This window comes from Diuraphis noxia, unplaced genomic scaffold (genome assembly GCF_037042655.1).
Source record: "Diuraphis noxia isolate RWA-SAM2 unplaced genomic scaffold, SU_Dnox_SAM2 contig0003, whole genome shotgun sequence".
Classification (NCBI taxonomy): domain Eukaryota; kingdom Metazoa; phylum Arthropoda; class Insecta; order Hemiptera; family Aphididae; genus Diuraphis; species Diuraphis noxia.
The window spans coordinates 41345775-41359978 of record NW_028301713.1 but is presented as its reverse complement, the minus strand read 5'-3'; the positions used below and the strand labels follow the sequence as shown (position 1 = coordinate 41359978).

Sequence of the window (14204 nt, the reverse complement as noted above, 5' to 3'; positions counted from 1 at the left end):
ATAATTTGCGAATTTTCGTGAATTTTACGATGTTGTCAAAATTAAAATTTGAATGCTTGTAAAAAAAAAAAACTGTGACTGTGAATTTATTTTATTTTTAACTGCTATTGTAATCCAATATGTTAGGAGTCTTATATTAAATTTTCAAGCTTTTCTACCCAATAAATAATTTTTTATCGATATTAATTTTAAAAAAAAAAACTAATAATGTTTGAAAATTTCATATGCCTATAAATAGTTCAACTAAAGTCGAAATCTTTTGAAAATTGCATGGTGGATAGAATATACTTAAAGTTACATCAAAAACTAAAATCGATTTTGTCGAAACAGATTATGCGTAAAATTTTCGGTTTTTTCCTTAATTGTTAGTTTGTTTATCCCAATTATTTAAAAAATAAATATTGGGAATTTTTTTATTTCTGACCCCCTAAAGTACCAACTACATTCACTTTCTGATCGAACGAGGTACTGAAGTCGAAAATCGAAGGACTTTTACTGTCCCAAAACACGATGACAGACAAAAAAAAAATAAAAACATTCAATATGGTAAAATCAATACATCCCTCACTCCGCTCAGAATCTAAAATGGTTAATAGATTTATTTAAATAATATTTTACTTTATTTGACAGAGATAAGCAGATAAAAATCTAAATTTTTAATTAATTGATGTCAAGTGCTTAAACTTTTTTTAAGAGTTTGACACTAAATCGCATAATAATTTAAAAATAATATAGTTAGTTTATACATATATTAATATATTTTAGATACAGCAATATTGATATAAATTTCCACAACAAATTTCAGAAAAATAAAACATTAAAATAATTGAAAAGTTTACATTTATTTTTAGGATGTCTTACATTACTTTAATGCCCACATTATCCAATACAATAGCACAATGTTAATTAAGTTTTATAAACGCGTGTTAATAAAAAAAATCAACGATTTAAACTAAAAAAATAATAATAATAAATGGTTATATTTTAATATTCCGAAATAGTTTTAATAATTAAATAATAAAAGATTGTTTCGAAGTAATATACCATAAATAAATGTTTAATAATTATATAATTATTTTAAGATATGAAATTTAATTGATCTTGGAGTAAAAATACGTCCAATACAGTTAAATACTTGTTTTAAAAACAATTATAATTACTATAAAAGTGCTTAAATACGTTTACTCAAATAATTTGCAAGAATGCTCGACAGCTGATGTACTTACACACTATCCGTATACCAACAAAATTTAAGACATATTGACATAAATATCATATTAAATAATTCTATACAAGTTTGCGTATACAATGTATTGTTTCTATTCGTTTACATCGAGTGTTATATAGATGTGGACCGAAAAAAACTTATCTTTTCGAATTGATAATTTAAAAGAGACCGCCATAAAAGCTTTGCTTGCGGCATCACTATAAAACTTTAGGCGTTTTGGTTGTGGGGCGGTTTCGTTTTTATTACTGTTTGCCGCGGAAAAAAGCGTCTACTGGGTACGGGATTCCAAATATATATAACGGAAACAATATAATAATAATAATAATATGGAATATGTTACAATACATCACAAACAACAGCAACAGCAAAAACACAAAGATGACTACGACAAGAACGACGTTTTTAGGTCACGTTAAAAGCCCGACCATTGTAGTCCGCATGGCGAAGACTAGTTTATACAGGACTTGGACATTAGGTATATTATTTTGAATGTATTAGAATAATATTATATGTTCATAATTTTTAAATTACTTGTTACTTTTGGGTGATTCACCTAAAACTAGGTTACACTACACTTTAATTATAATAAATGTATTGTATTTAAAATAAAATAAAAAAAAATGCTTTTACTTATGCAGTTTGAACCTAGAAATATTGTTTGCCTTTCTTATGCTATTCTCTACGACAAAATTATAGATTATAATATTGTATATTACCTATATTATGTATTCGTTAAATTTCTAATCATAGTGAGTTTTTTGTAATACTAACATTATTTTAATTATAATCAGTACCTATAGCGTTTCTAGGGATTTTAAATTGTGTGGGGATGTTATAATTTATAAGTTAATACGTTTAAGTGAATTTTGGTGGAACTGTGAAAGTACCAAAAACACAAATAAGAAGATTTATTAGACATAGTGTGAGATATAACATCTAACCCTTCCCCCGGGCACGTCACTGATTACAATACATGCATATTTTTTTCTTTTACTATCAAAACCGGAATTCCTTTTTTTTTTATTGTTGATGTACAAAATAAGGGCGAATGTAAGTTCCCACACGAGATATAGCAGGTAAAAATTACCCCTGGATATTCGTACGTAAGTTCCCACACGGAAAAAAATACACTTGCACGTAAGTTCCTACACGAAAAAAAATTATACCAAACACCAAGGCTTGGCAAAGAAAAGCAACTTAACTTAATTTAAAGTTAAAATTTTCACATTTTCAAAATAAAAATTTTAGACACATAATAATGTTTATAATATAAATTGCTTATAATTTTAACTTTTAATTCGTTAATGCTCAGCCTTGCCAAACACAAACTTGCTTCCCACTTTATTCAGATTTAGGACTGACAAATAACTTATATAACTTTTATAACTTAAAAATAATTATACACAGTATCATACTATATGGCTATGTGAAGTGTTTGAGCTTTCGCAATAAACCAAATAAAATTTGATTTTTTTCTATTACCTATTATTATTATTTTATACCTAAAAAAATTTAATTGGATTTTTTTATCTAATACAAAAACAAAACAAATTTTAAGTTGTCATTCCTAAGTCTTAATAACTTAACTTTTTCCGTGTGGGAACTTACGTACGGCCGTAATTTTTTTCAAGTGGGAACTTACATATGTACTCGCTTACCTGCTATGTTTCGTGTGGGAACTTACCAAGCCCCCAAAATAATACTATACGAAAATATCTAACAATATAGTATCCAGTTTTAAAAAACAAATTTTGTTAACATTAATTTGTTAAAAATAATTAAGTGGACCACCGCTATTGAGGGATATTCTTTGGGTTATATTTCGGTTATCTAAACGTACAACTCAACATAACAAATTTAAAAAATAATATACGCTCTCGTCTAACATAATAATATTACACACCATATAAATAATGCATGAATGTTTTTAAAAATGTAATTTCTTCGATAAAGATTACATTATTAACTGTCTTGTCAATCTTTTGATGATCGTGGGAACTAAATTTGATTTTGGCAGGCCCAATTATTTATAAAATTTCGAACTGCAAGCTTAATTTTACTGCTTTAAACAAAAATTGTATGCACTATACTATCTTAGAAAAAGCAAGGTATTATGTATAAATATAATTATGATAATTTAACAATGCAATCAAATAAAACAACACAATTCAGGAAATACTAATATTTTTTAGTAGCTAGCATATTATGTAATTTTTGTTTGTACACCATAGTGCACACACCTGCAGTGACGTAGCTACCCTCGTCAGCGCCTCGACGTAAAATTTCATTTATATTATAGTGTATATATTACATATAACCTGTAATCTATATGTACCTAGTATCAGTTTGAGTTCATGTATGTACTCAAATCGTAATAAAACTTAATGTCCTACGCCCAATGATTATTTGAATAAATAAATATACCTATATTTAAATTTATATTTATGCGACTATATTACGTTTTATACAGTCATCGAGTTTCGATTATTCAAAGATAAAATGGGATGGAAATTCGATTCGAGATGCCTAATTAATTGAGCGATTCCATCGGAATAAAAACAAATACGAGCTGTCAATTTTTTGAGTTATTATCGATTTTCGAGTTATCGCGGTTTGACTGTATCATGCTAGGAGCTATTATAATATTATTAATTATGATCCTTTCGACGTGACTTAATGGCCCATGATTGGTCCATTAAATTTTAGAGAACCATTAAATAAATACATTTTTTATGCTAACCAGCACTTATTATAATATACTACGCATAATACGGCGTTTATTGTGACGGTTTTTTTTTGTGGCTCAGGATTCACGCATGTGCATTCCGACCACACATAACACACCGTACGCTTGGACGTTCGCGACGTGCTCCCATTCGACTCGCCAGTCGCCACACTTGAAGCTTTTCACCAACTCGCGACGGCTGGACGACTTGCGCGTGCACCATGCAACTCTATCGGCCGTTGCACGTCTGCGCGTACCTGTTCGGCGTGTTTCCGGTGGCACGGACTCCGGGCCCGCCACCCCTCGGCTTTCAGATCCACTGGCCGGGCGTCGCGCTCAAGGCGTTCCACACGGCGCTCTACTGGCTGGTGTCGCTGGTCGTCAGCGTCGTGTCCATCCGGAACCTGAAAAACTACCAGAAGTTGGCCAAGAAGCTACTGACCACCCGGGTGCTGGACATTGAAGAGCTGTTCGTGTACATGATGTTCGCCGGGATCGTGGCCACCGCCGTGTGTCAGGCCCACATGCTGTGGCCGTCCGTCGTCCGTGCCATCAATGAGTGTTTCTTTGACCTGTGTCAGCTGAACCACGTCACTGGCGTCTGGCAGAATTTCTCCGCGTACGCCATCGTGCTGTTCGTCGCCTACGAGTTCGCTATGTATTTCGTCTTAATCACGTACAAGTCAGTGTCCAGTGATGGTCGACAGCCCACACACGTCCCACGAACAAATAGTCTTCCAGGAAAACGGGAAATTTTTTTAAGTTTTCCCACAACTATATAATATTGAGTTGGTTATAGGTTGGCCGCGGTACTTAGTTAATACAATTATCTGCCATTTATAGTAACCATGTCCCAGCAGGGTAAGTTCGCAACGTGCAGTTACCGTTAAGGGTTTTATAAAAACGGTTACGTTATGTTAAGTTAGGTTTATATTTACTTACGAATGGGCGCCATCTTATTGACATTAATTACAAAACATGAAAATTATAATTTATAACCTAATTGCAGGATTCTAAATGATATATAATTTAGTTTCTGTTTTTCGGTAGAAAAATATTATGAATATATTTATTTACATCTTTGATAGGTTATCTCATATTTTCCCGTTTTTTTGGAAGACCTTAAATTGAGAGGATTTAAGCATAATATATTCTCTCCAAACCCATTCACAACATAATAAATTTAGTAAAACCTACCTTGTGTTGTTAGCACTGTTATTAATATTGACTATTGAGTGAACTCACCTAATTTCAAAATTAAATTTAAGAACGTTTTCGGTGCTTTTACGTTGGTTGTTTTCTATTTATTTCGATTTTTTTCCGAGTTATGAATTTGTAAAATGTTACGATTTAAATTATTAGTTCGGTAGATAATAAGTTAGTTTACTAAATCTAACATGTAATAACAGAAGCATGCAGTTTGAATTTTATGCACGCAAATTTGCTAATTGTGCGTGGGTTAGAAAGAAAAAACACTTAGTGCGCTGACATCTTGATAACACATTTATTATTATTATAATATACGTATATATATATACCACCGATCGGGACCGTGAAACTAATATTTATTTGAGTATTGATGAATATATTTCATAATTGAAATAAGTCAAATACAATATAATATACGATTCAAGAAAATACAGTTCTGAATCAGAATTTTTTGTTTTGTATACTTTTGCACATTTTAAATGTTTATATTGTTCGTCTTTTTATATTTAAGTTCATTCAATTAGTGATACGGATTGGCGGTTATTCATTAGGATAATTTTCTAATTTTAATACAGTACAATTTAAATTGATGTATAAAACAAGTCCATACAAGGGGTATAAGAAATAATATGAAATATTGATATTTAACCTAAATGCCTCGCTTTTCAGAAAACTTTTGTATTTTTTTTTAAAAAAAACTATCACAATATTTTATCGATAAATACTATCATTTCATAAAGGCTTTGGTTATCAGATTCACTCAATGCTATATTTGGCACTTCATAATTTTTATTGGTAATTGAAATTTCTAAAAAACATCTAAACAGAATTAAAATCAACCCAATACAACATCGAATTTATGTGGATGCCATCGTCTATCACGTCATGTAGGTATAATTACTAATTGGTAATGAGGTAGCTGACAAAACAGCACAATCTCTTATCCAATAACTACAGACGTACTGTCTGACCAATGGTGTCAAAACCCGGTGAAACACGATTGCGCCCGTCCTACCTTTTTACATGCCAAAAACGTAACACGATTGCGCCCAGAAAATTAGCACGATTGCGCCCGTTTTACCTTTTTACCTACAAAAAACGCAACACGATTACGCTCTGTGAAATATATGTCACGCCCTCAATAAATATTGGTCTTTGCCCAATACAATTTTTAAAAATACAGTAGAAGTAGTAAACTCAAAGTTGAAGTTAAAAGTTCGAGTTAACCAAGTTCGACTGTATTAATACATGACAAACATTGTTATGACATTATTATTTTTTCATAAACGTATTTTTCCAATGTCTATGCAAGTATAAAACTAATACACAGGAAAATTTAGCTACATGGAATATTTGAAAGCAATGGGACCACAATTTTGTGCCATAAAATGTAATTTGTAATTCTATTGGGTTTTTTTATACATATTTGGACATATTATAATAAAAAAAAAATATATATTATTAGTGTATACTAATGTGGACACATAATATCAATATATGATGTACGTATGATATAGTATTATAACTAATGAAAAAAAAAATGTAATTCGTATTTTTCGTAATTTTTTTTTTTTTTTTTTAATTTGCCTTTTATTAAAAAATAATTATAGCAAAGCAATTATAAACAGTATTTTTCGTAATTGTATTGAGTTATTTTAGACATATTGTAAAAAAATGTATAAGAAACAATTTTTAACCAAACCAACAATTTAATTTTGTTGTCAGTCCTAAGCCTATAAAATTGAGAAGAAAAATTGTTAAACTTGTCGAACTTGGATAACTCGAACTTCTAACTTCAACTTTGAGTTTACTACTTCAACAGTTCTACTGTATTTTAAAAAATTGTATTGGGCAAAGACCAATATTTATTGAGGGCGAGACATATATTTCACAGAGCGCAATCGTGTTGCGTTTTTTGTAGGTAAAAAGGTAAAACGGGCGCAACGTCCTAATTTGCTGGACGCAATCGTGTTACGTTTTTGGCATGTAAAAAGGTAGGACGGGCGCAATCGTGTTACAGCCGTCAAAACCTGTGGAAATATTTAATTTATAATACAATCTAGTTAACAACTCGAGTAATTTAAGCCAACATAAACATTGATTTATTAATATAATACTGTACAGTGTACAGTATACATATTGTATAGAAATTGTTATCAGACGAGTTGATAAAAATAATATTGACCATTGTTTGTCTTGTACACTGTTACATTTTACATTTTTAATTTTACATTTTTACCTATTACATTATAGATACAATTATTTATCTATATTAATTATCATGTCCAACTTTAATGTATTAGTTGTTTTAAATTTTAATTTGATCCCATATTTGCATATCAATGGTGCCAGAATCCGTAATTATAGAATAGACACGCTTGTTCTTGATATAATAATCTAATATATAATTTCTGAGTAAACTGTATAGATTATTAAACTACACTAAACGTCAGTACAATACATGCCATTGTGTTGCCATTATTATATTATGTTGTTAGTGGTGACAAACTTACTTATCACTTCTAAGAGTAAAATGTATTGCAGTATTCAGTATTTCAAGTATTTGTGTATATAATATTATTGTAGTTGGTATATTATAGGTACTATAATATAATATGATAGTATTGAACACGTGTAAGTTTCATCGCTGGAGTAATAATAATATAATTTTAAATGTTATGTGAATTGTGAGTACAGTTTATTGTTTATTCAGTCAAAAATAAACTCTGCATTCTTTTAAACATTATACCTATACCGTTTTTTATGGGCAAATAATGTTTGGGAGATGATATTATTATATAATATTTCTGACGTATTATGATTTTAAATCTGTGAATAATATTTATGGTTTCAATTAGAATTTTATTGGTATAGGTATATAATTTATGTTACATGCCTGTCTATTTAACAGAGATGGCGAAATTTTCACAGCACTACAAAATGTTTTATTTCTTTGTTTAATTTTGCGTTCAGTGAACAATTTAAAATAGTAAATAAGATTATATATTATTATTTCTATAAAATAGAGCCATCAGTTATGAAACTTTGGATCTCACTGCTTATACAAATAATATTTTGTTCTTTGAAAAAAATAGTTTTCTTCGAATGAATTCAATATTTGTATTAACATAGGAACATAATATTATAATATCTGAACGTTTATTTTCCACAAAGAATTATAAAAAACTAAAAATAGCTTTTATTTGAAGAATAATACAGCAGTTTTTACGACAACTTCAGTGAATATTTTTTTGATTTGAAATCAATTGTTTACCGACAGTGTTAAATAATAAAAAAAATTGATCTAAACATTCTAAACATTAGTGGAATGTGTAGCAACCAGTAGGTATCTAATTCGCATATTTCGACTACTGCGCTCGTGTTGGATCCATTACGTCAAGTAACAATTTAATACAATACAACTGTGAACATTTTATTAACAAGTACCTATAATATATACAATTGTTTGCTTTATCAAACGTATTTTTGCTCAGTTTAAATTAGTAGCACTGATAACTTCATTGATTGCCTTCTTATTAACTTCAATCTTTATGTACTGTGCTTTAGAACGGTCTGTCTCGGAATATTCTGATATGCGCCTGTATAATGGGATTCACATACAATTAATCATATTTATCTTTTAGAGCATGTACTATGTAAATGGTAAATATTTGCTGGGTATACATCATATTGAAAATTGATCACCTGTCACTGCATGATTATTATCCCGTTCTTATTTCTTTGCGCAATATTGCACTTACTATATAGTTCAGGGGTGGCCAACATGACTATGTAGTAGTATGTACGCGAGCCACATGTATTAATAAAATTATATCAAGACCCATTAAAACCCTCATTCGGATTTTTAGAAAATTCATTTTTAGTTACCGAATGTCATTGAAAAGGGATGTCCATTATCACATCCTATCGTCACAAATAAAGCGAATCTCGAAATAGAACTCTTGAAGTTATTAGAAGATGAAGGTCTTAAGCAGTTTATAAACAATTGTCCCTCTATATTGGAATTTTGGAAGCATATTTCTATATTAAAATACCCAAATATTAAAAACTATGCGGTAAAATTGATATCAATTTTTGGAACGACGTATTCATGTGAATTACTTTATTCAACAATGAAAATAATTAAGTCAAAATATCGTTCATATTTGACTGATGATCATCTTACAGAATTACTAAGAACTGCTCTTACATCAATTCAACCAAATCTTAAGAAGCTTACTAAAAAAGTAGACTCGAAAAAAATACCACGCAAACAAAATTAGCTTAATGTTTAATTGTTTAATTTACCTATTATTCATTATAATTAATTTATTTTTTTGTTTGATTTAATCTATATTCCATACACTATAATACTATAGCCTTAAATAAATACAATAAAAACATTTTTTTTATAAATGTATACAAAAAAAATTAAAATATTTTGGTTTTTGTAAATAAGACTGCGAGCCGTGATTTGGCCACCCCTGCTATAGTTCATAATGTTCATATAATAGTACAGAGACAATTTAGATCTCCTTAACAAGTTCCTCTTGAGCAGAACAGACTATGTCTCCTCTGTAGCATCAAATTCTAATTCCTTCCATATCTTCATTTAACCACTGTTCGTTTATGTTCCAATAAATGTATAACAATGCGTACCATACAATATATGCTTACGCCGAGCACCTAGTAATAATCATGAAGCGAATTGCCAATACAGAACTGTTTTTCTTTTTAAAACAGTATAAACATAAACAATCATTTAAAATCTCTATTATTTAATATTTTAGGACCACGTGTCGGTACTATATTATGTAAATGATATTTTTATGATGTATAGCCTTTCGGCTAACGGTCCCAACTTTCGATAAATACAAACAGATCATTTTGTTGTGATGCGCCGCAGGTTCACGTTCCCTTCGGCTAAACTCATCTGTCTGTTCCCGCCGCTGTCGAACATCACGTGCGTCGTGGTCGAACAGTTTTTCTACCTGATGTGTGTGTCGCTGTATCTTCGGCTCCGGGCGCTGCACGACGACATCGAGACGCTGGTGCACAAGGCCGAGCACCCGCGGTGGAGATGCTGGGCGTCTGTGGCCACGGCCGGTGGTGGCGGCAAACCCGCGGCCGGCCGGGTGGGAATACCCGCGTTCAGCGCGTCCGACATACGCGACCTGCGGGCCGTGCACCGCGCGTGCATGGAACTGTTCGCCCGCATCAACCGTCTGTTCCAGTTGCCGCTGACGCTGTGCATGTTCGACTGCGTGTTCCGCATCATCGTCTATATGTACGGCATCGCGTTCGGCGTGACCATCGTCATATGGGAGAAAAAGAAGCACGTCAACTACGCGAACACCGCCATGTGGTCGGGTTACTGCGTCATCCGGATCATCCGGCTCTGGTACCTGTACCTGTGCGAACATTACGTCACCAAAAAGGTATGTTTGGTGTCAGGTGGACACTATATGGTCGCATGCCACGGTACAACATTTTTTTTTTTTTTTGGGGGGGGAGGGGAAGCATACAAATTGTGCCCTTACCGCACATTACTCCGAATAATATTCTGTTTTGGAATATGAAATTAAAACTCTGTGTTGTTATACAAAAGACTAAAAACTTAAAAACGACAGATATTATAATATAGGTAACGATAAAAGTAATAGGAAATATAAGATTTTTTCCAAAAACGTTGTTTCGTAGCGACTTAAAATTATATAGGTAAATAAAATATTTTCAAAAACTTTTGTGTTTTCTGAATCAATGTGTTTTATAAATTTATACATATACATATGTTGATATATATAATTAAATCAGTGTTTATTAATTCGATAAATGGGGCATTCGGTATATTATGAGTCATAATATAATTTATGACGCTATTAGTTTATCATTCCATTTCTTCTCAGACTTTATTTGTAGTATTATTGCTTAAAAATCTTACTTAAGAATGATTTTTTGTAGTTTTTAATTTTAATTTATATTGGAGTCATATTTTTTTTGTAAAATTATTTCATGGCATTGATAAAAACTTGTTTGATAATTTTTTTCATAAATTTAATTTGTTAATTGACAACAGTGTCTTACATTAATAAACAGTCAATAGATGGAAAAGTCTTAAAATGATAAACAATGTAACATTAATATATTATAATAAGATTAATAAGAATATTAAAATCGTTCACTACTTTTCATTGTTGTTAAACGGACATCGATAGGTCGATGTGTATATCGTAATTGTAACAATAAGCATGCAAAGTAAACCTAAACTTTCACGGTAACTGTAATATTATTGTGGTATGATATTATGTTTGATTTTGCACGCAATTAATATGTTGTTTTTTTATCTTACTTTTTTCAGATTTTACCAATACGATTGTCACTTAGCTGGCTTTCGTTAATTTTAAATCCTGTTACAAGTCGGAGACTGATGCCTGAGGTAAAGAAAAAACATTAAAACTCCGGGTAAAATAAAAACGTATGTCTTAAAAAATTATGATAGTACCCTATATATATAATTAGAGTTAAATCTAAAAAATAATAGTAAAATGTCTGTGTACATATTGAGTATGAAACCAAATACATACTCAAAATAAAATGTTTAAATTAAATGGACCCAAATTAATTTTTTTTAAATCGTGTACCTACTAATAATTAATTTAAATTAATTTCTTTTAAAAAAGACAATGGTCTAATATAATTCGAGAAGATATGGTAAGCAACTATTGATCATATAATAATGTAGTTATGGGTATGCGTATTAATTAAACTCGAAGAGAGAACAAAAAGTTTTCTATTGAATATTGTCAGATAGCACTGATACGATGATAATAATTAGGAGTTCTTGAAAAACTTTAGTAATTATATATTTATAATTCATATATAATAAACTAGCAGAATTTAGGAAAACCGACTTAATTTAAGTAAAGGTATGCTCGTGTATTACTGTATTTTATTTATGATAATTGAATAAATTAGAAGTCAAAAAGGAAACAAATCCAATTAAATAATAATTTTAACAAACTCACATAAATTGTTTTCAATAACTTTGCTTGTATTTTATATATTATATTACGTCAACAAAATTATTCATGTTTTTAAATAGAAATTCAATTTCAGATAATTCTATTTCAACATCAACTTGATACGATCAAGTCCAAGTTTGAATTATTTGGCGTTCTAAACATTAATATGACGTTATTTTATGCTGTAAGTACCTATACGTTTTTGACGTTTGATGTTTAGCCACAACATAAAATAGCTTTTACATAATATTATTATTACGATCACGTTTATTCTGCAGGGATTTGGTACTACATTGGCGTATTTAGCGCTTATGCTACAGTTTTTTGTGTTTAATCAGATTTCAATGGCGTCTATTTCCACAAGCAATACAACAAGCACTGACTAATAATTTATTTATTATTATTGAACTATGGTAATTATAAGTTTACAACTATACATTTATGTAATTACACAGATATATTCATTAGGCTTAAGTTTAATTAAATCATGCGTTTCATACAGCACAGATATTTTACGCTCAACTAACTCCCATGTGTAATTTACTATAGTATATTATTATTTATCAAACCACACTTACGAAAAATGATAAAATGTATTATTTTAATAGGTACACGACAAGAGGCTAAAGTAATGGCATCTCTAGATTAACTAAACCAAAAACAACTTAAATGGACAAACATTGCATGAGTAAACAGAGGGATATAATTATTATTTATTAAACTACTTAATAATACTAAATTTATTGATAAATTATAATGATAATACATTTAAACTAATGATAAGAAAAATATATAGGATTATGAGATAATTTAATTAATTAATTATCATTATTATTGCCATTATTGTTAACAGTTAAGCATAGAAAATGAATGTAAAATAATTATATTAATCAATTGCAACTATTGTAGTTGTGCACTCAGCAACTCAATATACGTATCACAAGCTTAAATAGATTAGGGCGATTAAGTATATAATATAGGTATATCAATTTGCAAACTTATAATTTAACGTAAATTAGTTAAATGATTTATTATGTATAGTTTTATAAGGTTGAAATAAATCAATAATCATAATAATGTAATGTTCAATTATCTATAAATTGATAATTAATATATGAGGTTATATTTTCACCAAAATTTTTTTTAAAGTTAATATATTATGTACAAGGTATATTATTATTGAATTATAAATATGTTATATTATTATACTAAAAATGATACCAGCTACTTAAACTATATTGTACAACTAACAACTCTTCAAGTAAATATCAATAATATCATAATATCTAAATAACCATGGTAGAAAAATTATACGAGTGTCATAATATTATTTTATGATGATTTAACGCAAATTTATGATTTAAAAATGGTTAAAATTATTGGGATTTGATTCAGTAAAATAAAAATGTTTGTATAATATTTGATTTAAAATTTAATGTGCATCGTCGTATTAAAAATAATATGTACCTGCTTTGTGAGTTATACAGAATATTATAATAATGTCTATTGATTTATCCAAAAATATATTACAAATTAAATTCAATGTTGTATGACACACACAAAAACTGTAAAAAAAAATGATACCAACGTTGAGTGTGTCAATCGAGGAAGCTGTCTGCTAATATTTCATAGCTATGAAAAATCGTTATATTTGAAAAAGAATTGAGTAGAGTTTGATTTATCAAAAAATGGTAAAGATTTTTTAAAAACAACCCTCTGATACATATTTTCTTTATCGTAATTTTGACATTCTCTAGATGTTCAATTGAACTACTAAGAAATTCTTAGCATGACTTCTGTAGATTGTAGTAGTTGTGTTCAATTTCCAATTAATTTATGTGTTACATAAAACATTTTCTGATTTTTCTACTAAAAAAATAAAATAAAATAAAACGTATCATTGTTGTATAACGGTATATAATATATTTTCAACAATTTCCTCGTTTCATTCTGAACTAAAAGTTTCTATTATAGTACATAGTGTATAGCAATTTAAATAACAATCTGACGTCTTTTGAAA

General features: G+C 29.5%; 1 protein-coding gene across 1 annotated transcript; it reads left to right on the top strand.

Annotated features, from left to right (window-relative positions):
• The first annotated feature begins 4128 nt into the window (after window positions 1-4128).
• Window positions 4129-13299, top strand: LOC149057371 (uncharacterized). The gene is made up of 6 exons (XM_089224612.1): window positions 4129-4635; window positions 10069-10600; window positions 11521-11598; window positions 12279-12368; window positions 12463-12597; window positions 12793-13299. Exons 1-5 carry the CDS (start codon window positions 4175-4177, stop codon window positions 12568-12570), a joined length of 1269 nt encoding a protein of 422 aa, XP_089080738.1. The 5' UTR covers window positions 4129-4174; the 3' UTR covers window positions 12571-12597; window positions 12793-13299.
• The last annotated feature ends 905 nt before the right edge of the window (window positions 13300-14204 follow it).